This window comes from Cygnus olor, chromosome 11 (assembly GCF_009769625.2).
Source record: "Cygnus olor isolate bCygOlo1 chromosome 11, bCygOlo1.pri.v2, whole genome shotgun sequence".
Classification (NCBI taxonomy): domain Eukaryota; kingdom Metazoa; phylum Chordata; class Aves; order Anseriformes; family Anatidae; genus Cygnus; species Cygnus olor.
In genome coordinates this window covers 6,021,977-6,046,940 of record NC_049179.1, presented here as the reverse complement: position 1 = coordinate 6,046,940, position 24,964 = coordinate 6,021,977, and the positions used below count along the sequence as shown (strand labels likewise).

General features: G+C 38.3%; 1 protein-coding gene and 1 long non-coding RNA gene across 13 annotated transcripts; one reads left to right on the top strand and one right to left on the bottom strand.

Annotated features, from left to right (window-relative positions):
* Positions 1-3,437: 3,437 nt before the first annotated feature.
* On the bottom strand, positions 3,438-24,920 carry LOC121075845. Of its 4 annotated transcripts, XR_005823189.1 has the most exons (5): positions 24,834-24,920; positions 23,729-23,813; positions 19,056-19,115; positions 7,631-7,787; positions 3,438-5,185 (listed from the first exon to the last, which is right to left on the bottom strand). It is a non-coding gene; the product is annotated as an uncharacterized LOC121075845 (long non-coding RNA). The 4 variants fall into 4 exon arrangements; XR_005823190.1 differs by lacking the exon at positions 24,834-24,920 and having other exon boundaries at positions 23,729-24,812; XR_005823192.1 differs by lacking the exons at positions 19,056-19,115; positions 24,834-24,920 and having other exon boundaries at positions 23,729-24,811.
* BNIP2 (BCL2 interacting protein 2) lies at positions 6,248-23,250 on the top strand. 9 transcript variants are annotated; one of them, XM_040569521.1, is made up of 13 exons: positions 6,272-6,359; positions 9,786-9,923; positions 10,396-10,526; positions 11,221-11,288; positions 11,654-11,722; positions 12,292-12,456; positions 14,346-14,522; positions 15,239-15,341; positions 15,595-15,726; positions 16,278-16,364; positions 16,468-16,566; positions 17,962-17,997; positions 20,385-23,250. In XM_040569521.1, exons 3-13 carry the CDS (start codon positions 10,477-10,479, stop codon positions 20,431-20,433), a joined length of 1,035 nt encoding a protein of 344 aa, XP_040425455.1. In that variant the 5' UTR covers positions 6,272-6,359; positions 9,786-9,923; positions 10,396-10,476; the 3' UTR covers positions 20,434-23,250. The 9 variants fall into 9 exon arrangements, with proteins under 9 accessions (XP_040425461.1, XP_040425460.1, XP_040425455.1 ...); XM_040569519.1 differs by having other exon boundaries at positions 20,382-23,250; XM_040569520.1 differs by lacking the exon at positions 6,272-6,359 and adding an exon at positions 6,719-6,737 and having other exon boundaries at positions 20,382-23,250.
* Positions 24,921-24,964: the final 44 nt, after the last annotated feature.

Here is a 24,964-nt window from a genome sequence, read left to right as displayed (position 1 = left end):
TTTGGAAGTTGCCAGCCTCTCCATGTGAGGTTTGTAGTGCAAAAGTGAAATTTGCACTGTCAAACTGATCATAGCTTTGTGATATTCTTCCAGGTCCCTATTTCTGATAAAGACACTGTAATGTGATAGACTCTCATCTATACCAGATGGTACAAGTCCCTGATGAATCATACGCCAGCTGCAGCCAGAACACAACACTCTAACTACGCTGCGTCTTTCCTCTCTCCGTGCACCCAGCACAGCAAGGCTATTTCGATACTCAGGCTTACGAGCACTCAAAGCAGCAGAAATGTGTCGGAGGCTCTGTATAGTTGTCCATAGCAGGCATAAGAAAAATGACAGCTTCCAGAGACACACACTTTGTGCTCTTCCTACTAGTTTCTTCAGGCAAAAAGAAAACACAAAGACAGGTTCCTTAGTCTATTGCCTATGTTTGGTCTGAGAAGTTGGAAGGGCAATTTTCTCCATCATACAAATGGTCCATTGCTGTTTTCCCTTCTTGTTATTTTTGCATTAAATTTAAGGGTGCCATTTCAACATCAGCCCAGTGTCACCAGAGACTTGCTTTGCTCTGCAGTACAGTGGGACTCCTAACTGCCCCACCGCAGCACTAACGTCTGTGCTCATGTGCCTACATAATGTAATTAGCAATATGTACAGCTTGCAAGGGAGAATAAGGTTGATGCTAACACATGGTTAATTAAGATATTACAGTTAGCTATTTGCTAGGCTGGCTCAGGGGAATGGTAGTAGGAGATGGAGTCTGTCACTTTTAAGTTCAGCAGTTTTTACCCCCAAATTCCCAGGCAGTGATCAGTAATTCCTCATTAACCCTGGCACAAAATGAATCTGACTGCACTCAGGCATGTGGATGACTTTTAAGCACGTCTGTCAACAAGGAGAGTCACTGTCTCTGACAATTAAATTTCAAAATGAAGACCCCCAATGCTCTGAGTGAATAGGAGAAGTTGATGCCTCCCTGGAGAATCATTTTAGCTTTTTCTTTTTTGTTGTGAGACTCAACAAGCTATCATGATATCAGCAGATAAAGATTTCGATTCTGAAGACTACCCGTTGAATGGTGCCGCTGAAAGACAAACAGCTAATACTACTACAATCATAAAAGCTGGAAAAAACATAATTAAAAAAACAAAACACCAACCACACCTTATTTATAATGAATCTGCAAGAGGACCCTAAATTCACAGTCCTACTTGCACTGCCAAGAATGTAAAGAATCATTGCTTCTTGACATCATTCTTTTGCTGAAGGGCAATAACCTCCTCTGTATGCATTGCCTTAATCATGTCAAGTTGTGTCCCATAAATTTGCATGTCTCCCAAGGAAGCACAGTGCATTGCCAGCAGCCTGATAGGCCAGATCAAAACAATTTCCTAATGTATGTTTACATCAGTTTTGGCTCCTGAGCTGCTCTTGTTCTAGTTGTTCCCCAAAACAGAGCCAATTCCCTCTCTTCAAACTCCGTTGCACAGGGCACAGGAGGTGGAATAGGCAGAACGTGCATGGATACATTGTCCTTGCCAAAAGTGGGCAATGCTTTCTAGATTAATGAACTGCAAATCAGACACACAAATGAAACCACATGCTAGATATAAACCCAGTCCTCTGAGATGTGCTTGCTGTCACAGTCAGAGAGGGAGAGGGAGAAGGAAGGTGGGGGAGTGGGGGTGGGGAGAGAGTGCACATGCATGTGTGTGATGGGGGTGTAATGAATGCCAGCTACCCTCTCGACTCTCTGGGATACACGGGGATGACAAACTCTCTGAGGAACAATTCCTTTGACAGTTTTGTTGAGGAAAGGAAACTTGTCATGCTGCCAAGAATAAAACTGCTTCTGGGCTTAGTTTTGAATTTTATAAAGTGAATAAGTGAAAAACGTATACACATTCACTTCAGACCCAAGTCATGAATAATTAAAAGAATATATAATTGTACCCAGTTTTCCCCTCAAGCTCAACCAGCGAAGATATCTTCTGTCCATGTAACAGGGTACTTCATATTTTTTTCAGAAACTGAAAGAAGTGATATTAACCAAGTATCACTGAATTCACACTGCATGCAAGTATGAATAACAGCCTGACCATCAGAAAAGTGATCGAAAAACTCAACAGTTTTAAATGAAGGAAGCTGCAAATTTTTGATTATACATAAATGTTTTCCTCATGTGGTTCATCCACATTTGATATTGGATTCTGACCATAATATTTTAAAGATATATTATTAACATGGCTTTATGGCAGACTTCAGGTTGATACTGCAAAATGGCAAAGATCACTTTTTTTACAAGGCACAACAATATAATGTATACCATGGCAAAAATAATTATGCACAAAATAAACTCAGAAAACAGAAGTTACCTGTATCTATTTGTAGCTTCTTTTTTTTTTCTGAGACAGAAAGAAGTTCCAGTACAGATTAAGAAACGTAAGTTAACAGTAAACAGCCACATCTTTTCCTGCACTTATACTGGTGCACTGTAATTGTCAAGTGGTATTTATATGGAAAAGGCAGATCCAAGAGATCTCCTGCTTTTATTCTTCCACATTATTCCCATAGTTTATAGGTACCTCAGTTTTCAACTGAAGTGAAACTTGGAATTAATAACTATTTTTCTTGAGGACACAGTAGTTAGCAAATATGGTATTAATAGCAATGTATTTGGTACTATCCACCTGCAGACGCAGAAAGCTTATTTAAATGCTAATGAAGAATATCAGTAACTTCTGTGAACAACATAACCATTATCCTCTCCCACAGAAGCAGATATTAAAATTCTCATGGCTAGTAAGTTGAATCTTGCTTTGTCTCACAGTGTTGTTACTATTTGTATCCAACAAACTGTGATGCTCTCTGATAAGAAAAATGTGTTAAAAAAAATGAAACACAAACAGATAAACAGACTCTTCTGAGTGGAGGTAATAGCTGTATCCTTGAAATGGCAAAGGTCTGAGGTTTGGTTTGACTTATTAAAGGTGCACATTCTTTATGTTTTTGTACTTCCCTAGCTGAATTCCAAACACGAGATCATCACTTCAACCTGATTTCTGTCTTAAGTGCTTATTAACAACAACATATTTGTTGAGAGACGGAAAAAGGCAAAATGAGAGGAAGGACATCCAGTGCTTGGAGACATGTGAAGTGCAATCCTGATTATGAGGGACGAGTCCACTACAGCATCGTGGTTTCTACCTGAAGTAGCTCTGGGAGGTTTGGGATAAAATTCACTGGACATAGGAGGACCATGATGAGGGTCACTTTCTGCTCAACAGTTTACTCCATGATATACAAAGAGGATGCAGCTATCAATCACATTTAGCTAGTTACATCAGCATGACAACTGATTACAGTATTATACATGACTTAAAAAAGATGGTAATGATGCACCCTACAGGAATATCAAAGGAATCTCAAAATATTACACACTACCTAGTTCCCGTCCACATATCTGAAAGTTACTACTATATAATACATTGCTCTTGTCACAGTGTATCATCACAGGTGTCTAAGACAGGAGCCAAATTATGTGCATAGACTACAGAAGCACAGGTGAACTGCAGCTCAAAGCCCTTATTATCAAAAAAGGTCAAAAAAAAAAAAAGTTGAAAAAGAATTTTTTTCATACTTTCTCTACAGGTAAAACAGCCAGGAGGAATTATATACAAATGCAGTCTATGTGTCCAGATCCATGCGAGAAGGATTTTCAAATGTATGTTTTTGAATTCCAACGTTTCTGAGCTGTTGCTTGAACCACTTGAAAGGGGGCATTTTTAACCTGTTTGTTTAATATTACTGAGTATTTTTCTAAAAAAAAAAATAAATAGGAAAGGACCAGGAAAATGTGAAGATTTTTGTATTTTGTAGCTTTTGATGGCTATTTTCTATTTAAAGATTAATTGTGAACTATTCCAGACCCGAAGCTGTGTAACAGCTGATTTTTCCCATGTACAGGACCAAATTCATGTGACAGAGCATTATTCTCACAAGCCTGTTCTCTTTGGTAAAGCTTTCATGTAAGAATCTGCTTATATTTGCAATTGTCTGATGTTTAAAAATAGAATTATTCAACATCCCCTAGTAGTTGTCTCTGACCCCTTGTTTGCTTGTTTTCTAGGTTACGCCTGAACACCCGATAGATTTCCAGCTATACTGTGCCACCCCGTGTAAGAAATGAGAAATTGCACAACTCTGCTGACCATCATGGCACAAGTTTGGAGTTGTCCTGCAGACGATCACCCTCTGTGCATTTTGAAAACAGTTTTGAGTTTATCAGCAATTGCATCACATTTAGAAAAGCACGCAGAGATCTAGTATGAAACATTTTTTCTTAAAACTTTCATTTGCTGGAAGACTTTAAACCTTTTGACTTAACAAATAATAGTGGCCCTTTATATATTACTGGTCTGATGAAGGACTAGGAAGATTGTCACAGATACCCTTGATCTTCAGAGCTCAGTTAAACCCAGCTCAGGTTGGAATAATTCCAACTGTTCACAAACAGTCCGATTCAGCAGACTGAGATCTCAGTCTTAAATACCTTCAGTCTTAAATACAAACTGTTCATGAAATTCCTGTACTCAGATCTGTGCTAGTAAAAACCAGGATGATATGGCCATGGGATATTCCAAAGTAGGTACACTAGTAATAATAAGTTTGCAGCCAGGAACAGACAGAAAAATGTAACATCCTTAAGCACTGAATAATGCTGCTTGGTCATCTTCTGTGCCAGTTACTTCCATAAATGCAAAAAAGGGACATAACAGAGGTGGAATAATAAAATATTGTTTACCTTTTGCTGTTTCCCATTACTGTTTTACTGCATTTCTCATACCAGTAGTTACATACTCCTTCTTTATATTTAAGCTAGCTCTTGCTTCATAACTATTAGCTGATAAGTTTATGTTACAATAATGCCTACATGCCTCTGGCTGTTTGCTGTGAATTATGCTAAGTCCTTAAAAATATTCTAACCAATTTACCTTAATTGCTTTATTTCCTGTTATCCTTAGATTTTATCTTTGCTGGGGAGAAGGGAGGGTCCTCTGCTTTCTATTCTTCTTTAGAAATATTTTCCTTTCTCATCTTTTTCTTCATTTTTTTGCATGCACCCTTCTATCACATTTTTACTCTTCTCCACGTCGCATTTATTCAAAGTTCCTTCCGTACCCTACAATAAAACAAACACTGTTGCTACTGTTGGTTCTTTCACCATTGGGCAAGGCATTAGCTGTGAGGGACAAACACTGAGTTAGCAGCCCTCTCTGACTGTAGCGATGTGTTAGTGGCAAGTTGCCAGTTGTGTGTGTAGCTGGATGATTGCGTAGGTGCTAGAAATGTGTGTATTCATGTTCCAGCAACTGTACAGTTGTAGAAATCAACTGGTGTTCATCCTGACTAAAACTAGGAAATTTCACCCTAAACTTCTTAAAGTCCGCTTGATACAAACGTTCTGCTTTCTTGCTGATGCGTCCCGAACACACACCGGTGGGGTGAAACATCCTATTTTTCAGATTGCATTCTAAGGCAAAATCTTCCTTCCATCTCGACCTCCACCTTCTGGTGACATTGACCAAAAATACTCTCTATCGTTACCATTATTAGGTGAACGAAAATTACGAGTTTTGCCTAGCAATCTGTGCTCCTGTTGTGCACACGCAGCGTCACACGATTGCACAGTTTCACGAAGGACTGGATGTTGCGTGCCCCTGCAGCCGCGTTCAAGCAGCTGGCCGTACTGTCACGCGCTGTTGCGATTCGGGGGTTTTGCTCAACAGCCCTGCGCCTGCTCTCCCCCCACGTCTGGGGGTGCCCACCGCGGCACGCGGTGCCCAGCACGCACGGCTCACTGCTTGCGCTAATTTCTGTTACCGCTCCCCGCCTTGTGGCACCGGACCGCACCCGCGCACAGCATCCCCGTGACCAGGCGGCTCCGGGGCCGAGCAGGCGGCGGCGCCACGAGTTACCTCGGCCCGCAGCCGGCAGGGGGCGGCCCCGGGCACCGGAGGGAAGGGGCAGACCGCGGCGGGGCCGCCCCCCTCACAGGAGCCCTCCCTCACAAGGGCCTCGCGCGCACCCAACGGCCGCCCGCTTCAGCCGGCCCCGCCCCCTCCCGCGCGCCGCCAACCGCCGCCTGCCTGGCCCCGCCCTGCACCGCCCCGCCTCCCGAGCGCGCACGCGCCAAGTGCCGGAGGGCGGGCTTGTTCTGTACGCATGTGTGGCAGCGGTCACGTGAGCCGGGCGCTGGGGGCGCTTCCGGGGCCGCGCGGGGCGGCGCGCAGCGCAGCGGGACCTCAGCGCGGCGGCCCCGGCCCGGCCCAGCCCGGCCCGGCCCGGCCCGCCAGGTGCGGCCGCGGGGCGGGGGGACGGGAGCTGGGGCTGCGGCTGCGGCTGCGGCAGGGCCGGGAGTCGCCGGCTGAGCCGTGCCTGGGGGGGCCGGGGCCGGGGCTTTCCCTTCCCTTCCCCTCCCTCCCCTCCCCTCCGGTCGATAGGGCCCGAGGGCAGCCGGAGCTGTGGGCGCGGCTCCCCGGAGCCGCCCGGTGCCGGGCCCCCTCGCCTCGGTCGGGTCGCGGGACGCGCTGTGCGGCGGTGGGTGGCCGGGCGGCGCGCTGCCTCCCTGCGGGGCCTGTGCGCCCGGGGTGCCTGACACAGCCCTGCTCGCCCGGAAACGCGCCGCGGTGCCTCCCGAAACGCAGCTCCGTGCTGTGCTGGGTGCTTGCGGCGTGAGTCTGAAACTTTCCTGCTCAGCTGGCTCATTTCTGTGCCCTCGGGTGGTGCTGGTGGCAGGGAGTAAATGCAGATGAACTGCTGGCTTGCTGTCAGTGAAGGTCTTTGCATCCCCTCGTTACGCAGACTTGCGAGTTATAAGGCTTGGATGTCTGTCTTTGCATCTGGGAAATGGGGCTTAGGTTCGTGGTGAGCATGGCTGCATTCCGAAAGCCAGTGGGATTATGGAAATACGTAGAAATTACACGTTCTGCACAACGTGACTTCGTGCAAAAATGTTACATACGTATCACCGTAGTTGTCTTGTAGAGTAAACTTTGCATTAATTCTACTTCAAATGCTATTGTGCTAACCAAGGAGTGGGTATGGGTCTCAGTGTTGGATAAGTAGATGTGACTATTACTAATGCTTACCTCCTATTTGTATATTTTCCTGTGAATTCAAAGGTGAAGACTTTAAAAAAAAAAAAAAAAAAGCTTGCAGAAGGTCTTAATCAAAAATGAATCTATGTATTCTGTTATCTCTTTTACTCTTAAGTACCAGGGACTGATCAGAGTGTCTGTTAACCTGCCACTGTCTGATTTGGTTTGCAGTTCAATAGTCTTCTCGCCACCGTTACACCTGGTATTTACACCTACCCTAGCTGAGCCACCTCAGTGTTAGCAACAGTTCTGTGAGCAAGTCCTCTTCCAGGGAAAAAGATGAGAACACAGCTTGGCTTCCGCTGTGAGCAGTAATACATCTCAATAGAAAATTACATAGGTTTAATCTGCTAGTCTGGCGATGAAAATCCTTTTGTTAGCTGTAGCAGAGGAGAAATGACTTTAGTGTTGTGTTCCCCTGTGGTAATGTTGTATGTTGTGGTCCCATGTGTAACATTGTAGCTTACCTGGTGAGATGCTTGCAAGTATAAAAGGGGCTGGTGATCACCAAAGTCCAGTGGCTGCAGGAAAGGAGCAGAGCCGCATGGCAATCCTGCATCTAGATGTTCTTTGTTGAAGTTTCCGACCTTTAGATATCTCCCAGTCTTCTGATTTCTTCCATTTCTATACGTTAAGTGGAGAGTAGTGAGCAATGGAGAGTAAAATGACAAGTTTGCTGTTAAGGAACCGTGGCATTGAATTAGCTGGGAAGGGTTCTAGGACCAGGCAGAAATTAACTCATTTTCTTCTACGTGACTAATGGAGACTTGCGTTATTAGCATTGCACTTCTCAAATTTAACCTTTAGATTAAAAATGAGAAGTCAGTACTACCACAGCAGCTATAGGAATACTGTTTTAAACTCTGCTTTACTTTGTATGAGCAGAAATAGAACTTTCCTGCTTTGTAAGCATTGATATTATGTTAAAAAGTAATTTAATAGCCAACTAGAAAGTCAGCACTTCTCTAACTTTCCTGAAACCGAAGACTACCTTTCCTCCTTAATTTCTCGTTCTTCTGGTTGACAAGTGCTTTTGTGGTCGAGCTTTTAGCTTCCAAACCAGCTACTTAGTCTGCCTGTTAAGTAGGACATGGAATTGAAATAGCTTAAACTCCTGCTTTTCTGATGTAGGGCTTGGAACTCAGCTGGTAAGTTGTTTGCAGTTATGCTATGCAGCATTCAGTGGATGACTGCTTTAAATCTACCTCTAAAGAATTCTCAGTAGCAGTTTCTTGTCACGTGGGAAGCATTTTCTAAAAGTATCTTAAAAATTGATGGTAGTCTAAGTAACTTCTAAACCTTCTGCCTGTCCTAGTGTATCAAGCTTATCTCAATGTAACGAAATAGATGCAGGTAGGAATTGTTTCTGCACTGAAATGTGGTACATCTGAAATGAGTAGGTATTACTTGGTGTTCAGCATGAATCAAAAGTGTAGTGACAAAACTTCAGGTCTTAGGGAAAAACTCTTTTTATACTCCTGGGGGAACTGTATAGTCTGAATGCAGTGCAGGCAAGCTCCAAAGTAGCATCTTACAGCCACCAGCACAGTGACAGGGTTGGATTCTTTTTTCTGTCAGTTTCCTTTTCCATCTGCCCTTTAAGAGTGAAGTAATCAGTTGAGACTTTATTTTAGGTTTAGAGTCTCTTTTCAGTGAACTGTGTTAGCCTCAGATGGTCTATTCCATGCTGATTGTAACCACTGCATTCTCTTAACTTGACCGCATGGGATATCTTGTGAAACTTCTCGTACTTCATCTCAGTGTCCCAAAACAAATGTATGGAGAGCTACTTACCAATTCTATGTTCCTACTGATCAAAATATTTTATCTCTAAGCAAATACTTAAAATTCATTTTTGCAAACACTCAGCAGGTTAGTACTCAGGAGAAATTATTCAGAGAGTGTTGACATCTTAATGAAAGAGGACATATTTTGTGAGGAAAGTGGCATGACTCAAGCAGCAGGAAAGTCTTCCCAAAAGCGTATTATTCAAAAAGGACAAATAAAAAAGAGGAAGAGCTGGGAGTACAATTACTGAGAACAACTTCTTGGAGAGTATGTGTGAAGGCACATCCTGTCAGCAGCTGGGCTGCGCAGGGGCTGAGCAACTCAAACAACGAAAGGTTTCTGGATAAGGAGAACTGGGTTACAGCCTTCTAGATGTTGTATTCTGGTTTCCTGGGTGTGGGAAGGAAGGAAGCTTCAGTAAAATAAGATGAATTTTTGGCATTAGTGTTTTATTTGTCTCTGGTAATGTAATTTAAAAAAAAAAAAAAGTATTCTAAAACTTTATTAAGCAGCTTGTGTTAAGCATTGCAGGTCTTAAACTTAGTCCCTGGTTGTAATCAGGTCAGGAGAAGAGGAATTCAGATTTTGCATAATAAACAGTTCTACAGAAGAGTAGGTTCAACTTATTTATTTTTACCTGTGTGAAAAATAAACTTTCTCTAGCTTAATTAACAGAGTGATTGTATTCCAGCTTTGTACTTACTGGTGTCCTGTGTCGATTGCGCCTTTGCATTTAAAAATAGTATTTGGTTCCTTGTTTTTGTTAGTGTTTTTCTTATCAATGATAAGAAAATAAGAAAAATGGTAACTTTACCTGTTCCTGTCAATCTTTAGAGCCAAGACAGCCAAGATTTTCAACTGTATTGGACTTGTGTGTTAGCAGAATGGTTTATTTTGTTCCATTATTGGAGATTCCTTGTTGCTGGTGATGGGTGAGCCTGAAAAAACGCAGCTTGACTTGCACATCCCAGGGTGAGTTCTATTATAAACAAAACACTATTTCAGAATGTGTTTATCTTTCAAGTCTCTTTTTTTTTAAAAAGAAAGAACTTCATTGTATTTTAGATCTGACCATCTGATTTTTCTTAAAATATATATTGATTCAATGTCTTCCATAGAATCTAGAGTTGTCAGGTTTCTCACAGTTCGAAGTGAACTGGTGTAATTCCAAATGAAAGATGAGGTTGCTCGGGGGCTGGTTGTAACTTAAAGGTTGATTCTGCTTGAGCAGGATGATGGATTAGATGACCTTAAGAAAACCCTTCCAACCTAAGTTATTATGATGATACTAGTCCATAAGCAGTTTTTTATTTTAAAAAAAAGCAAACTGTAAACTGTTCCCTTGTGTTTTTTTTTCACATAATATCTCAACTTGGTGATTAAATGAAAATGTGTTGTAAATACCGGAGTTGCAATAGTACTGAACTATGTTACGTTCCTGCAGGTGTTCTTTAGCCCACTCTCCTGAAGACAAGAGGTTCTGGCTGATCAGGACTACCTATTAGTGATTTAAGTTGGCTGGAGAATGGAAGGTGTTGAGTTTAAGGAAGAATGGCAAGATGAAGATTTTCCAAGGTTTTTTAATTTAAGTTCAGATCAAATGCATAACATCCAAAATAAGCTGTCTCTATCTTCCTGATAAAATAATACTCAGTCTTGCAGTGTTTTCCTCTAACGTAGTGGTCTTGTGAGTGTTTTGTGGCATTTTTTTGTCTGTCAAGGGATAGCTTTATGTTAATTTTTAGTACAAGAATTTCACTGTTGAACTTTCCAGTGTTACTGAAGTGAAAATGCAAGTTTGACTTTGTTTTTATTTTCATGTAGTAGCTTTTTGCAAATGTTGTTTGCTTATTGTCACCCTGAATATTTCACTAAGCAATGCTTCTGAGCAGAATTCCAACTTTTAAGAGTACTAGTGATGCTTAGATCTAAAAAGAAACCAAAAAATCTGACTTCCAAGACATCCTATGAGTACTACTTCTGTGATGTATTTAGTGTCAGAGTTTCTCAAGCAAGAATACAGCAAGTTATCTTAAAGATGACACCCATAGCAATCAGTATTTTGACACTGCTCATGTGAGCAGTTGGTAATTTGAATGATATAAAAGAGGTTTCTGCTGCTTTGGTGCTTAGTTTACTGCCGGTAAGTATATTTTAATTCAGTGCTATCCCACGGTGGGTTTTTAGCAGTGCATGGGCCTAGGTTTTTGGTGTTTAGCTGATTATAAAAAAAAAAAAAAAAGTATTAAAAAACTTTATTGTGTACTAGGCCCCTGCCAGAGGATGATCCTGTTGACTCAGATGTGTTGGCTGCAGCTGGAACAGAATGTGAAGCTGGTAAGAATACTTCACTGCAGTAAAGCTTATGTCTTCCTATATAAATGGCTGTTTTGAAGCTCCATTTTATTTTTTGAGTGAGACTTGAAGGAACAGCATTCTAAATGACATGTTTATCTGCGAACAGAGCTATCCAGGTAATATTGGACAAAAATGAATTATTGCACTCGGTTTGTGACTGACTTTAAAATCTTTGTTCATTATTTAGCTACTTTTCATCAGATAGGGCCTACCTTAGTCTTGCTCCAAATTTCAGGCCTTTGTGATCTTTTAATATTGTTGGCAGTCCGAAAAGTCAGAGGGGAAATAATCCCAATGCTCTTCTTATTTTCTTAAATTTTTTTGATCTTGTCTGTCTGCTTTAGCTTTGGCATTTCCAGTGCTGGATCAGGCTGTTTATTTTGTTTCCTGCTTTCAACTGCTGTCTAAATCAAGCAAGTATTTGCCTTGTCTAAAAGCATGCTGTGTGTTATTTACCTAAAATTTTCTTTTAATCTTCTGCCCTTAGTGTTGTCTATTGGCCTCACTTTTTTTCTCTTTGCACCTTGTATATTACTTATTTCAAATATGGTTATGATGTTACCAATACCTAAAAAGAAAAAAGTGCTAGAACATGAATCTATTGCACTGTCTGCAGCACTTGGGATAATGTCTAGAGCAGCTTTGGTGCAGCTTTCATGCAGCTGTCATAGGTAACAGTCACTTAAGTGGTGGCAGCGCTTCAGATTTTTCTTCTGCTGGTAGTATGGTGGTCTTCCTCTGTGATTGTAGCATGTATGCAGTTGGTTAAACTTAAGGTGTTAAGAACTTGAACTTAAGCCTCTGAAGTTTTGTTTTTCACCCTTTGTTTATTTTAATTCCTGTTCTAAAGATGTATTTTTGATGTGGTGGGCATTCATTTATTGTGCACTTTGGGGAAGCGCTGTGCTGTTCTGTCTTGTTAACTTGCTTGTCTAAACTTGCTTGGCTTTGAAAATAATTAATTTGTTTTTTTCAAATGCAGAGGTTAATGGAATCAAAGTGAGGAAGAAACTAGTGGCACCAGATATCAGTTTAACTTTAGATCGCAGTGAGGAATCTGTTTTGTCTGACTTGGATGAGAGTGGAGAGATTGATTTGGATGACTTAGATACTCCTTCAGAGAATAGCAATGAGTTTGAATGGGAAGGTAAGTGTTTTGTTGCTTTTATCTAGTGCCATAAAGTATTTATCTTTTTTTATGTACAGGTCTACGGTTCTTCAGATGGTAAATAACTGCCTTGGTTTTTACTCTTGTAATGGTAATGGGAGTGATTAGATTGGAAATGGGGACAAAGAATTTTTCAAGAGCAAATCAGAACATGACTAGTAAACAACAGACAAACATAATAACCATAACTCCAAATAAACTTACATGAATATCATTGAACACTTTTTAAACTCAGTTATGGAGAATCCTGCTCTATTGTAATATGTTTTTAAGAACCAAATTGTGACAAAATATATACATGTTTTACGTTTTTATAGATCTATTTTAAATGGAGGTAAATGATGTAGAGGGATACAGATTATAGACTAGCTAATCCGAAATTTGTCAATTGCAAGCCTTTGTATTTAAAGAGGTCTGTTTTTAAAAATGGCTAACATCTCTGATCTCATTCTACTGTAATAAAAATGTGGGAAGGTCAGAAGCTTTTAGAGTTTGCATGCTTTCTGTATTGACTGGAAGTGGTAGAAAACTTATTTTGTGTCAGGGAATTTTGAAATGACTCTGAAGTTACTTTAGCTGTAGGCATGCTAGAGGTGTTAAGTGAATGATCTTCATTTTAAGGAATGAGTAGACCCTTCATCTGGTCTTTACAGGCAAAACCTGGTGACTCAGATTTTACTTGAGATAAGTCTTGGGTAGGAGTTGAAGCACAACTGCAAAAACTACAAACTACACTAAACTAAAAACTACAAACCTGCAGTTTAACTATGTTTTGGGCCCTTCTGTGTAAGCTAGGAACTACTGCTTTAGTCAAACAGTTGGAGTCTAACTTCTATAAACATTGACTTAGTGTCTCTAAGATGATATGTAAACACGTAACATCAATTATTTTATGCTGTGAATACAATAAATTCCTGAATAAACAGGAAGCTCTGTATTAAGAATGAAAAATGTTCTTCATTCCAAGGTAGCTTATAAATAGAGGAAAAAAATATTAAAAATGCATACTTTAAAGAACTAAGATGTTGCAGGAGAAGTTCTCATAACAGACTGTGGGTTTATCTGTATAAAAGAATTTTCATTTTAGTACATTAGTAGAGTTAGTACATTAGAAGAGTTGGTACTTAGGATTAACTTTGCAGTGCTGCTAAGGAAATGTTCCAGATAATTGTGCTTTGTTTTTAAAAATGGCTGAAAAGGGTTTCTGTCTTTTCTTCCTTTAATGCTGCTGCCCTCATTTTCCTGGAAGGATAGTTTCAGTTAACAGCTTTGTCTTGGGAACAGACAACTAACTTGCAGTAGGTTTTTCTCGCTTTGGGTAAGGTCTATGCAACAAAGTCAAGAATCATAAGTTAATTGGAGCAAATTCTTTTCACAGATTGCTGTCAGCATAAATTTCATATATTGATTGCACACATATGAATTAGATTTAATTTCTAATAGATCTGCCTGCATGTCTGCTTGCAAGATAGTGTCAATGTCTAAAATTACGCTTTTATGTAAATCTGTGATCTAGTAACCTGTATAATTATCACTGAGTTAACCACTTTGTCTATTGTGGTGTAATTCATTAAGGTCGGTATTCTGAAAGCTGACAATTAAGCAGGCTTCCCATGTGACCAGAAGCTTGCCATTCAATTTTAAAGAAAAAAATGCTGTTTATGGAAAACAGAACTAACAGTGTTTTGATTAAATTTGATATCAGTGAGATCCTATTTTGTAATGACTGAAGGAACTATTATTTTTCAGCCAAACACATCAGCTGACTTAAAATAGATTAGATAGCAAAGTGGTTAACCTGTGTCATTATTGACTGCCACTGTATGTGGTATTCATAATGGATTTTGAACGTGTTTTAACTTTGGCAGATGATCTTCCAAAACCAAAAACTACTGATGTAATTAGAAAAGGATCACTTACTGAATACACAGCAGCGGAGGAGAAAGATGATGGTCGACGCTGGCGTATGTTTAGGATTGGAGAACAGGACCATAGGGTGGACATGAAGGCAATTGAACCATACAAAAAAGTTATCAGTCATGGTGGTAAGGATTAGTGTTATGCTGAGGAGAACTGTTGAAACTACTACTTTCGGCTGATTTGCAGTGGCATGGGAAGAACTTTGAGTGTAAAGACTAATGTGGTTATTCACTTGTAGTATTAAGTCATACGGTTGTTTTGATGTATTTTTTTCCAAAATAAACTAAGGTTCCAAAATGTACCCATGTTCAGATGAGGCTTTACTAACACAAGCATACATGATAACAGGCTAGCTGTTCATTATAGTGTTTTGTTTTTAAGAGTGTTGAAAGCATTATCTTTACGTCTGCTAAGGAAAAAATCAATTTACTGATTCTTCAGACAGTCTATGCAGTTTAGGTAGGAAGAAAAGTTGGCTATCTGAAACGTTATTAAACATGCTGAGTAAAAGTAGATGAACCTGAAAAAAATCACCTTGAGGTTTTCTGTAACTATAAGCAAGATCCTGTGCCCTTTTTAAAAATTGGTTGGAAACAAAAGTGCTGAGGTACTAAAAGGATTAATCCTGTTCTTACCCATGCCATCAAAGTCATTCCAAAGGATGTTAATCATTATGGTGATAGGTGCTTTATATATATAATGTGTCTATATAGAATGGGTGTTTGTAAAGTTCTTTAAGATAAATAATGAAAAAGCTTACTGTGTGTTCTTGACTTTTCTTTGAGTAAATGTGGTCAAGGTATAGTCACCTTAGTCACTACTGCTGCTTTTTTCTTTGTAGGTTATTATGGTGATGGGTTAAATGCCATTGTTGTGTTTGCTGTTTGCTTTATGCCTGAGAGCAGTCAGCCTAACTACAGATACCTAATGGACAATCTATTTAAGTAAGTCATCTGCCTCTGAAGAGGATCTTACTTTCACATTGTAAAACTGGGTATTCTTAAGTTCTGTTATCTTTGAAGCTTTTTGTTTCATATGAGGGGAAGGTAACAAATAGTAAGCAACTGTCTGCTTCCTGAGGAAGGAAAAAAATGTTGCTCAATGCTGACAACTCTTTTTTAATATTTGAGCAGTACTAGAAACTACTTTAAAATCCAAAAATCTTCATTTGAAGGTTTTCTTTCCTTGCGTTTACAGGTATGTAATTGGCACTTTAGAGCTACTAGTAGCGGAGAACTATATGATAGTTTATCTGAACGGTGCAACTACACGGAGAAAAATGCCAAGCTTAGGCTGGCTTAGGAAATGTTACCAGCAAATTGACAGGAGGTAAGAAGTTGTGGAATGTTTTGTCACAATATTCATGTTTAGTGATATATGTTTAGGAAAACATGCTGTTTAATGTGGTCTCTGGTATTTGCTGGTTAAGATTAATTGTTAAGCAAATTGTTTAGTGTATCGAAAAGCTCTTCCAAAACAGTGTGGAATAATAGTGCAGGCATGCTTTTTTAGCGAAAGTAGTAATGTTAGAATGGTGAATACTGTTACTATCTAGAATTTCATTGAACATTCATAGATTGCTATAGTAAGATAAGGTGGGTTCCTTCTTAACCACTTCATTACGGACGTGTAAAAAGATACCAAGAAATTTCTTTATAATGTTATTTCATTGTTTTCAAACTGATATTAACTTTCTGATTTCAGCTGTGCATTTTTCTGGTATTTTCTTCTGGTGGACAGTAATTTCTAATAATAGAAAGTCAATGCTAGATTTGTGGATACAGTTTTAACTGCAAAAGCACCCTTTGTTTAAAAAACAAGAACTTTGTCATGCTACCTTTATTGTTCTAGTAATTATGTCTAATGTTTGAATTCTTCAGGTTAAGGAAGAATCTAAAATCATTAATCATAGTTCATCCTTCTTGGTTCATCAGAACGCTTCTGGCTATCACAAAACCCTTCATTAGGTAATATTATGGAAGATATTTCTTAAAAGTTTAAATGTCAAACTGTTAAATACTTAGTGAACACTTTAAGTTGTAACTGTACCCTACGTTTGTTCTTCCACAGCTCAAAATTCAGCCAAAAAATTAGGTATGTCTTTACCCTGGCAGAGCTAGCTGAACTCATCCCTATGGAATACGTTGGCATCCCAGAATGCATAAAACAGTACGTTCTTTATTCAAACATGTTCTATGTTGACCATGTTTTGGAACTGATATATATTCAGTGGTTGGTTTGAACATAATACTTTGTATTTAATAAAATTTAACTTAAACCATTGCTATCTCTAGGAGCAATTGATGATGAGCTACAGTTTTAATATGTAATAGCAGTTAGTCAGAATGCTAATGTATAGGGATTTTCATATACAGTGTCCTATGTGATTACCAAATTATGGTGTGTGAGTTAGTCTTCTGGAGACAAGATCACACTGCAATTGTTCTACCCATTGTATGCTAAGTGGTCTTGAGTGAGAAATTCTGTATGTTAATGATGTTATATATGGTATCTTCAGTGTTCATGATAAAATGCAGAACAGCTTAAGGAGTGAAATATCACTTGGGTTGGGATTTAATTTAAATGAAGAGCTGTGGTGGAAAAATGCTGAATCCCTACCCACGGTACTTCTAAAACTACTTTGGCAGGGAGGGGAAGGCAGCATCAATGTCCTTGGTCTTTTCTTTTCCTACTACTCTTCCTTCTTTCCAGATCTTTGCCATATAGTATCCATTTTAATGTCACCACAACTGATATCAGGTATGATGATGACACATCAACAAAATTTGTGGATGCAGTAATAAAGAGAAATCGTCAAACTTAGATCTTGAAAGAGCTAGGTAGCAATACTAATAATTCTATCAAATTATTGGAAGCTGTAACATGCAACCTATAGAGTATGTATCACAGTAAGGGATCATAAATGTGATGGAAACTGGGAACTCTATAAGGAAAGATGGTGTAGTATCACTAGACAGAGTGGCACATAAATGTTGGAAAAAGGCACATAGATGTTGGGAAAAAAATACTGCTGCTTGCTGGAGTAAACCATCAGCTTGTTTTCGGCTGTAGAATTTTTGTATCCCATAGAGCAGATGCAGTTTTTTTGTTGGGGAAGAAAGACATGACAAGGCCTTGTGCTACTTTTAGAATGTTGTATGGGATTTTTAAGGATGAGTAATGGAAATTCAGGCTGTCATTCCAAGTCTTGCAAGACTATTTTCTGTACTAAGGAACTATTAAGTCTTAAGTCAGCCCAAGTTCAGCCTTTGCAGGAGTTAATTATTAGACTTCTCTGGTGAATGTCAGGCTTTAAACTGTTAGGAATACAGGCTTTCAATTTTAGTGATGGGTAAATACTGTATAAGAAGTTTTGTTGGGTTAATATGTTATGTCATGGTAATTAAATCTCAACTTAAAGATGTTGGAGGTGCAAAATGTTTTCTTACTTCAAAACTTGGTATGTTTCCACAAACTATATTGATACTAATGCTAGTTTACAGCTTCTGTTGAATTTGGTCTTCATATCTTATATTTACTGAAATCAAACTTTTCCTCACCAAGGTATGAAGAAGAAAAGTTTAGAAAGAAACAAAAAAGGTATATTTGTATTTTGATTAGGGTTGCATCTAGATAAGATCACTTGCACTGCAACTAACTCCCAGTTGATTGGCTTGTGTAAAGGAATAAGCATTTGTAAATATAAACATGCACTAGTGACCTAATTTTTATGCATGCAAGTAATGTAACATCTGAAACCTCACCCTGGATGTTTTAAGTATATTTGTAGATAGTCTCTAGTATTAAATGAGATTCCTGGTTTAAGTGAGTATGGATTTTCAACCACATCTTCAAGAGGCAAAAGCATGCTTCTGTACAAAGTGATTTAATCATTTTTGCTTTTTCTAACAAGTGATGTCTGAAGAGCTGTTTTCAGGTGCTAAGCTATAGTTAAACTAGTCAGCAGAGATGCAACTACGGAGCAAGTTCTAATGCTGTATTTTTGTTTGATATTCACTTTAGTTATTAACTTGCACAGATGCAATTTAATATTTTTAGTGCTGTTTGTATTTGCAGTGCCTACATTCCTTGCTAATAAGCACTGGGTTTTGATTTTAACTTTCAGTCTCCTGCTAACCATTCAAGTTACCCTAGCAGCTGTGATAATTTTTTTTGAATTGCTGTTACTTTTTTCAATGTCTAACTAACAAATGTACTATAAGTTTTTGCTATTAACTTTACCTTTTTCTTGACAACTCTTGCTGTGTATGTGCATAACTGTTGAGGGAGGCTTATTGCCAAAATTGGATAATAAACACAGGAACACTGAGATTAAAAATAAAAGGAATTTAAATTCTGTGAAAGCTAGCACCTAAAGCTACTGAGCTAGGAATTACTCCAATTAAGTGATGATCTTGCAGTGTTGTAACCTTAAGTTCTAAGACTTTGATACATAAGAAACCCTTTCAGTACATATTCAGAACAAGAGTTTTGCTTTTTTTCTCCAGTGTACATAATTTGGCCCAATTGTATTGCAAGGCCCATTTACATCAGGCTGTAAAACTGAAACATTCAAACAGTAATGTGTAAAAGTGTTTGTTATACTGGAAATTTTTAAATACACTATCAATATTGCCACTTCCAAAGTAAAAACTTACTTGTAGAGGCAAGATCACAGGCACTAAGTGGTTGTGAGTCATTAATCAGGTTGAAAGCAACTGTAGGGAAAGGGAAATGTGTTGAAGAACAGTTACTAAACTTGTTGAGGATGGCAGTAGAAATTCTTCAGCTATATATATATATATTTGAGTCTCTTTGGAAGCTACAGTATGATGTCCTTCTGTGGATTTATTTTGTGAGCTATAAGGTCTATGCATAGCCTGTTCACATTAGCTTACAGGTTCATACACTTCCTATAATTACAAGTCACGTCAAAATGTTTTCCTTAACATACTGCAATGAGGACAGGGTGAGTTGCAGCTTCATACTGTGGAGGTAAACACAGTACAACGCTGACAACACTGCTCCAGATTTGTTGGATCTGTATGTACTAGGTACAGTTCTTAAAACTGTGGAAAGAGTATTTGCTGCTCCTTTTTATGGGTTTGGATTAGAACTGTCATTGTTTTTAACATTTTGGAGAAACTGGCTCGTTATAGTTTAAGAGACTAAACAGGTAGATTAGACAACGTGGTTGTTAGAAGACAAACTCATCCTGAGCCTCCTGTTCTGGAACTGCTGTTGATTCTAAAATTATTTCCATGCACAACTTCTTTTCCAGAAGATATGGTTAAAATTGTAGCTTTTTCTTAAAATAAAGATGGAAAGTACATCTCAGAGGAATGTGAACCATCCCTTGGTTTCTGCAAAGCTACTTTGTTTACCAGTCCGAAGGCAGATATCAAAAAAAAAAAAGCTTTAGGGGTATGATGGTGAATTTTTCCTGGAGTTCCCTGGAACTTTTCCGTAAGAGTCTTTGAACTTAATAGAAGTGTTGTAGTTTAAGGAGCCACCTGTTTTTTTGATTCAACTTATGCTCTTACTTTCCTGGCTTAATTGCTATAACATTAAAGACAATTTTGTGCTAATACTGCTGTGTATGAATTCATTAAAGTAGAAGTGCTTGATGATATTGTGTTACCTGTAAACTTGTATTCCTGCTTGCATTCATTAATAAGAGCACAAAACTTGCTTATTTTCCTTGCTGTGCAGTCAAATTTCACTTGCACCTTTCAAATGCTATCCTTATTTAAATGATTTCTTAATTTTAATCCATTTCTAGGGGGAAGTAAGTAAATATTTTAAAGTCTTGTTGTGACTGCATTCAATAAAAATCTTAACATTTCAATATTTATTTACTAAAACTTTTTCCATGTAAGAGCTTTCAGCATTTTCTTGTTAAGATTAATAGTTTTGCTTAATATGAGCTAACAGACTCAATTTGCTCTTAAGATAGGTTTAATTTTATTGCTTTCTTTACTAAGCAGAGTTGATCAAGAGTTGAATGGAAAGCAAGAGCAGAAAAGTGAACAATAAGTTTTGGAGTCCAAACAAGACTGAAGAATACACAGATGGAACGATGCTTTTTTTCTTCATTTGCGATGTGTGTGTATATACGATGTAACTTGTTGCAAGAGGTGCTTAACTTCTTTGAACTAGCACACAATGGACTGTTCACTGCTGTATTGTTTTGTCTTGACTTTAGTAGTTACCTTTATGTAATCCTTTTATACTGCCAAATGTCAAAGAACCTTGTGTTTAGAGGATATTCTTGCAATTGTTTACCTAAATGATGCATGTTCTTCAGTAAAATATTTATGTATCTAAATGCTAAAGGAAAGATAATATATATTTTTATGACTTTGAGCAATATATTGTGTACCTGCTGAAGGAATTCATTTGCAGGTAGGCAAGGCCATAAATTACAGTTTTATTGTATAAAGTGCATGATCTGTTGCTGTAAATGGTCAAGTGCATTTCTTGGTTGTCATAGAAACCTTAATTTGTTTGAATATTAACAGTCACAATGTAGTCTCTCGTGTGGAGATCCTTATTTCTGTTCACATCTCATACAAGCAGTACCCATTTAACTCGTTAGAGTGAGCTTGAGCTTTGTCTTAATCTACTTCTCAAAATACACGTCTGGAGTTCTCTGAATTTGTTGGACAAAGGGTTTAAGCCTCTGCCACAATGGAAACTGAACTGTTTGAATAACTAATAGGATGCCGGACCTACTACTCAGACCTTTGTAAATTTAAGTTGCGAGTTTAGATTGCTTCAGTAAATCAAGGACAGTTCAACTGCTGTGATGAAATGAGTTCATTCTAGTTCATCCTTCTTCCTGGATGAATATCAGCTATCACCAATAGAAACTCTAGTTATTTTCAGTGGAACTTGGGCATTGCTTAGATATCTTACATATCTTAGCTATAATATCAGTTGTTTGCAGAGGTAGGGGGAGTCTTAGAATAACTGTCATCCTTACAGATGAAGTACCCCTTTCTAAAGCTCTTGGTTTGGCACCAGATACAGCACTAACTTCAGATATTAGCACTAACTTCACTTACAAAGAAGGCAATAAAAAGGGTTACTGCTCCACCCATGCCCCACAATGGTATTAAAATCCTCTGTAAGAGGTATTGGATCCATAACTGAAGTTTATAGGCTTATCAGGGTAGCAATTATGCACTGGTTGGTAGGCTGTAGAAGTTTGTCATGTATCTGGTAGCTGTTTCCCTAGAAGGGTGGATACATGCAAATTAATCCATTCAGGAGCTGAGCAACTTAATACTATAGCAAATATTAAATCTTTCTGCACTTCGGTTTTTAGTATGCTCATAATTTTGTCTTAACAGCAAAAATATCTGTTCTTAATGTTAGTGTTATACAGTTTTCTTAGGAATAAAAAAGCGTTCAACTAGATTACTACCTGTCACTGATTGTATCAGTCAAGAGCTAATTCCATGATCAAGATTTATTACTAATGACCACTTAATGTAGTATCTTTAATGATACACATAATAAACTGAGAGGAGATCCATGTCAGATGAGGACAAATTGCCTGTGTCTCTGAGAGTTTGCATGCAATTCAGAGACTTTCGTCTCAAGATCTAGGTACTTTTGTTATGCTAGCTTCTGTGTGATGATTTCAAAGAGATTAATATATAGGATATTCTTATTCAATAGGCGATGTTAATTTCAAGTTGCCTTACATCTGCTTTCAAAGGATCAAAATAGAACATTTGAACAATTTCTTTAGGGCTGTCTTATCTCCTGTTTCAATTTTGATATCGACCTAGTTTAAAGTTAGTAAATTGGATGCTTCCATAACCTGTTAATTTTAATACTAATACTTCTACAATGCAGTCCAAACCTGGAAATCTTCCTGATTTTTGCAGATTCAGTGTGGGTTCTAAGGTATATGTTAAGCATTCCAGTAATCTTGTTTCAAATTCTTCCTAGTTCTAAAAAAGTATCCTTCTCAGTAAAATCACATTCTTAGTGGGAGGATTGCCCTTCTGTGTGTCCTTTTCCTCCTTATGTATATAGTGCAGTATAAAGTGCTCTGTATAGGCTGTAATCTCAAATTATGGGATTATTAGCTTTGTTTTTCATGGTAGCTGGCTGGTTCAATGGTTTCATGTTGCAGTAGTTTTATTTCTTTTGGAAATGTATGTATGCTCACCTAATAGTTTCTTTAGTATAAGTTTTTGTAAATGAATATACAACACAATAGTTAACACAATAGTTCTGTCCCTGAAAGATACACAGCATGAGAAATTTGTGTACTAAAGAGCGATGCCCCTCTGACCTTTTCCAGCTCATCATTTAATGGTGAGGGGGATGTTTACAAAAAGCAGAGGTCCCGAAGTTATCTTGAACACAAATTAACTTCTTGTAAAACTTAAGTTATTCTATATACTTCAGAAACTATAATATATTTTAATATTTAAAAACATTAAAGAGTCAGAATGTCATACTAATAAAGTTACTTCAGAACCTGAATCACTTTGTGGTAAGTTACAGTATTATAGGGAGTTCACCTTTGGCACTTCTTCCTAGAGGTAAAACTTGTGTTGCTAGAATACAGTTTGAGCTCTGTCAAGATAAGTTTGAGTCACTAATTCACCTTCAATTTGGAGATTGTAATGAGTTTGTGTGTGAGAATATATATATATTTATGTGCTAATAAGTAATTTTTGGTATTATGGGGTGACACAAATGGAGTTGTTTGGCATAGCAGCCTCTGTATGTGCAGATGTGAGGTTCTGTAAACTGAGTTATGCAACAGGAGAAACGTTCAGAAGTGGTAAAAGTATTTTGGAGAAAGTAATTAAAAATGGTGTGAATAGACTCTAGATTATATGAATGTTCTTGATGGTTTTATGTAGCATGGCAAAGCCATATTCTGTTAGAAAGTAATGAAGAGGGATGTATAAGGATTTAGTTCTGAAGCATATGGGAGTCTTTGAAGTTCTGGAATTTAAAATACACACTTTTTGGTTCCAAAAGCTTAGAACTAGTTAGAATAATCTGTAACCTTGTTCATAAATTTTTGCAGCTTAGTGTATTGTTCACTGGAAGTAAAGAACAGTACCTATTGCTGTGAGGAGCTGTGTAGTGAAAAACAGTAGTTAGATTCTAAATTGCACACAACTAGTATATAGCCTGGTATGTGTTAGCATGTTTTGGCAAGTCTCATACACTTAAATGCTGTATACATCATATACTTAAATGCTGCAATGATATATTAGAACCTTTCAGTGGTAAATTTGCCAGACTTCAAAGTTAGATTAAACGGTGGTGGTGATGGAATCTTTTATGAAATTACCTCACTGTCTCATAAGGAGGAGAGGGCACCAGTGCCTAGTCATATGTTACAGCCTCACTGTCATCCACTGAAAAGACTGTAGGATCTTAAAAAATAAAAATTAAAAAAAAATACACTGAATAGGTTGAATAGGACTGAATCTGTCATAGAGTGTTAAGCTTCTTGCTGAAAGGTGTATTTCTTTCAGTGTCCACCTTCTATGTATTCTACAGACTTGTACAGTATTTATGTAGAAAGATGGCTTACGCACAGCTCTTAGCACAAGCTGCTGTCTTTGGAGGTGACACTTATTTGAATCATTCCAGTCTCCCTCAGAAATTTCATATGAAGAACAGGGAGAGGGTGAATAGCTTGCATGCTTTTTTTTTTTTTTTTTAACTGTGGAAGTTTTGTAAGGGTTTGGGGAAGATTCTTACTGAGTCCTCATGGATGCTGGTCATTCTCTAGAGGATTTGTTTCACAGCCTGGTTGTTGGAGGTATTTGAACAAGTGTGCTTTAATGATACTTTTCAAGGATACCTGATTTTAGTCAGTAGCATTCTGAAAAATAAGGAATACTTATTCTTTGAAGGACGAATCTTGCAGGTTTCCTAACTTCAGAATTAAGTTGAACAATACTTTCTTCTGTCACCTGTTGTTCCCTGTATTGAGCTAACAGGAAAAAAGTGCAAGCCCCTGCTCAGGGCTAGCTGTTTTTTGACATGAAGGTTCAGAGTCACTGGTTCCAAAATGTGCTGATGGAAGATGGATGCTTAATTTCCCCATGGTTCTGTAGTTACTCTGTCATCTCCAGGCATTTTCTTTAGTGAAATAAAATGCCCTAGTGTAGGAGGGCAGTCTACCAGTTGAATGGTAAATAGAAGGGCTGAAATGCTGTCTGTTAATATCAATAAACTCCAATCTGTATGCAACGGGAAAGTTGTGGTTCTTAACAAAATGAACCTGCAGCAGTCATGCGAAAACAGTTTATAAATAAAACAGTTTATGAACCATAGATGTTGTACGTGGGTTAAATAACTGACCATATGTACTCTTTGAAGCTTTGATGGTATTTTCCTTTGCCCCTTGAATATAAAACCATGCAAGTACAGGGCTCTTCACCTACCTCTTAATGTATTATAACTCCCTTTTAAATTAACGTCTCTTTTCTGCTTCCCATGGTGTCACGGAGTACTGCGATAAACATGTCTGAACGTGCTAGCTGCTAGCCCTCATTGCGAACGTTACGTGGGGAAA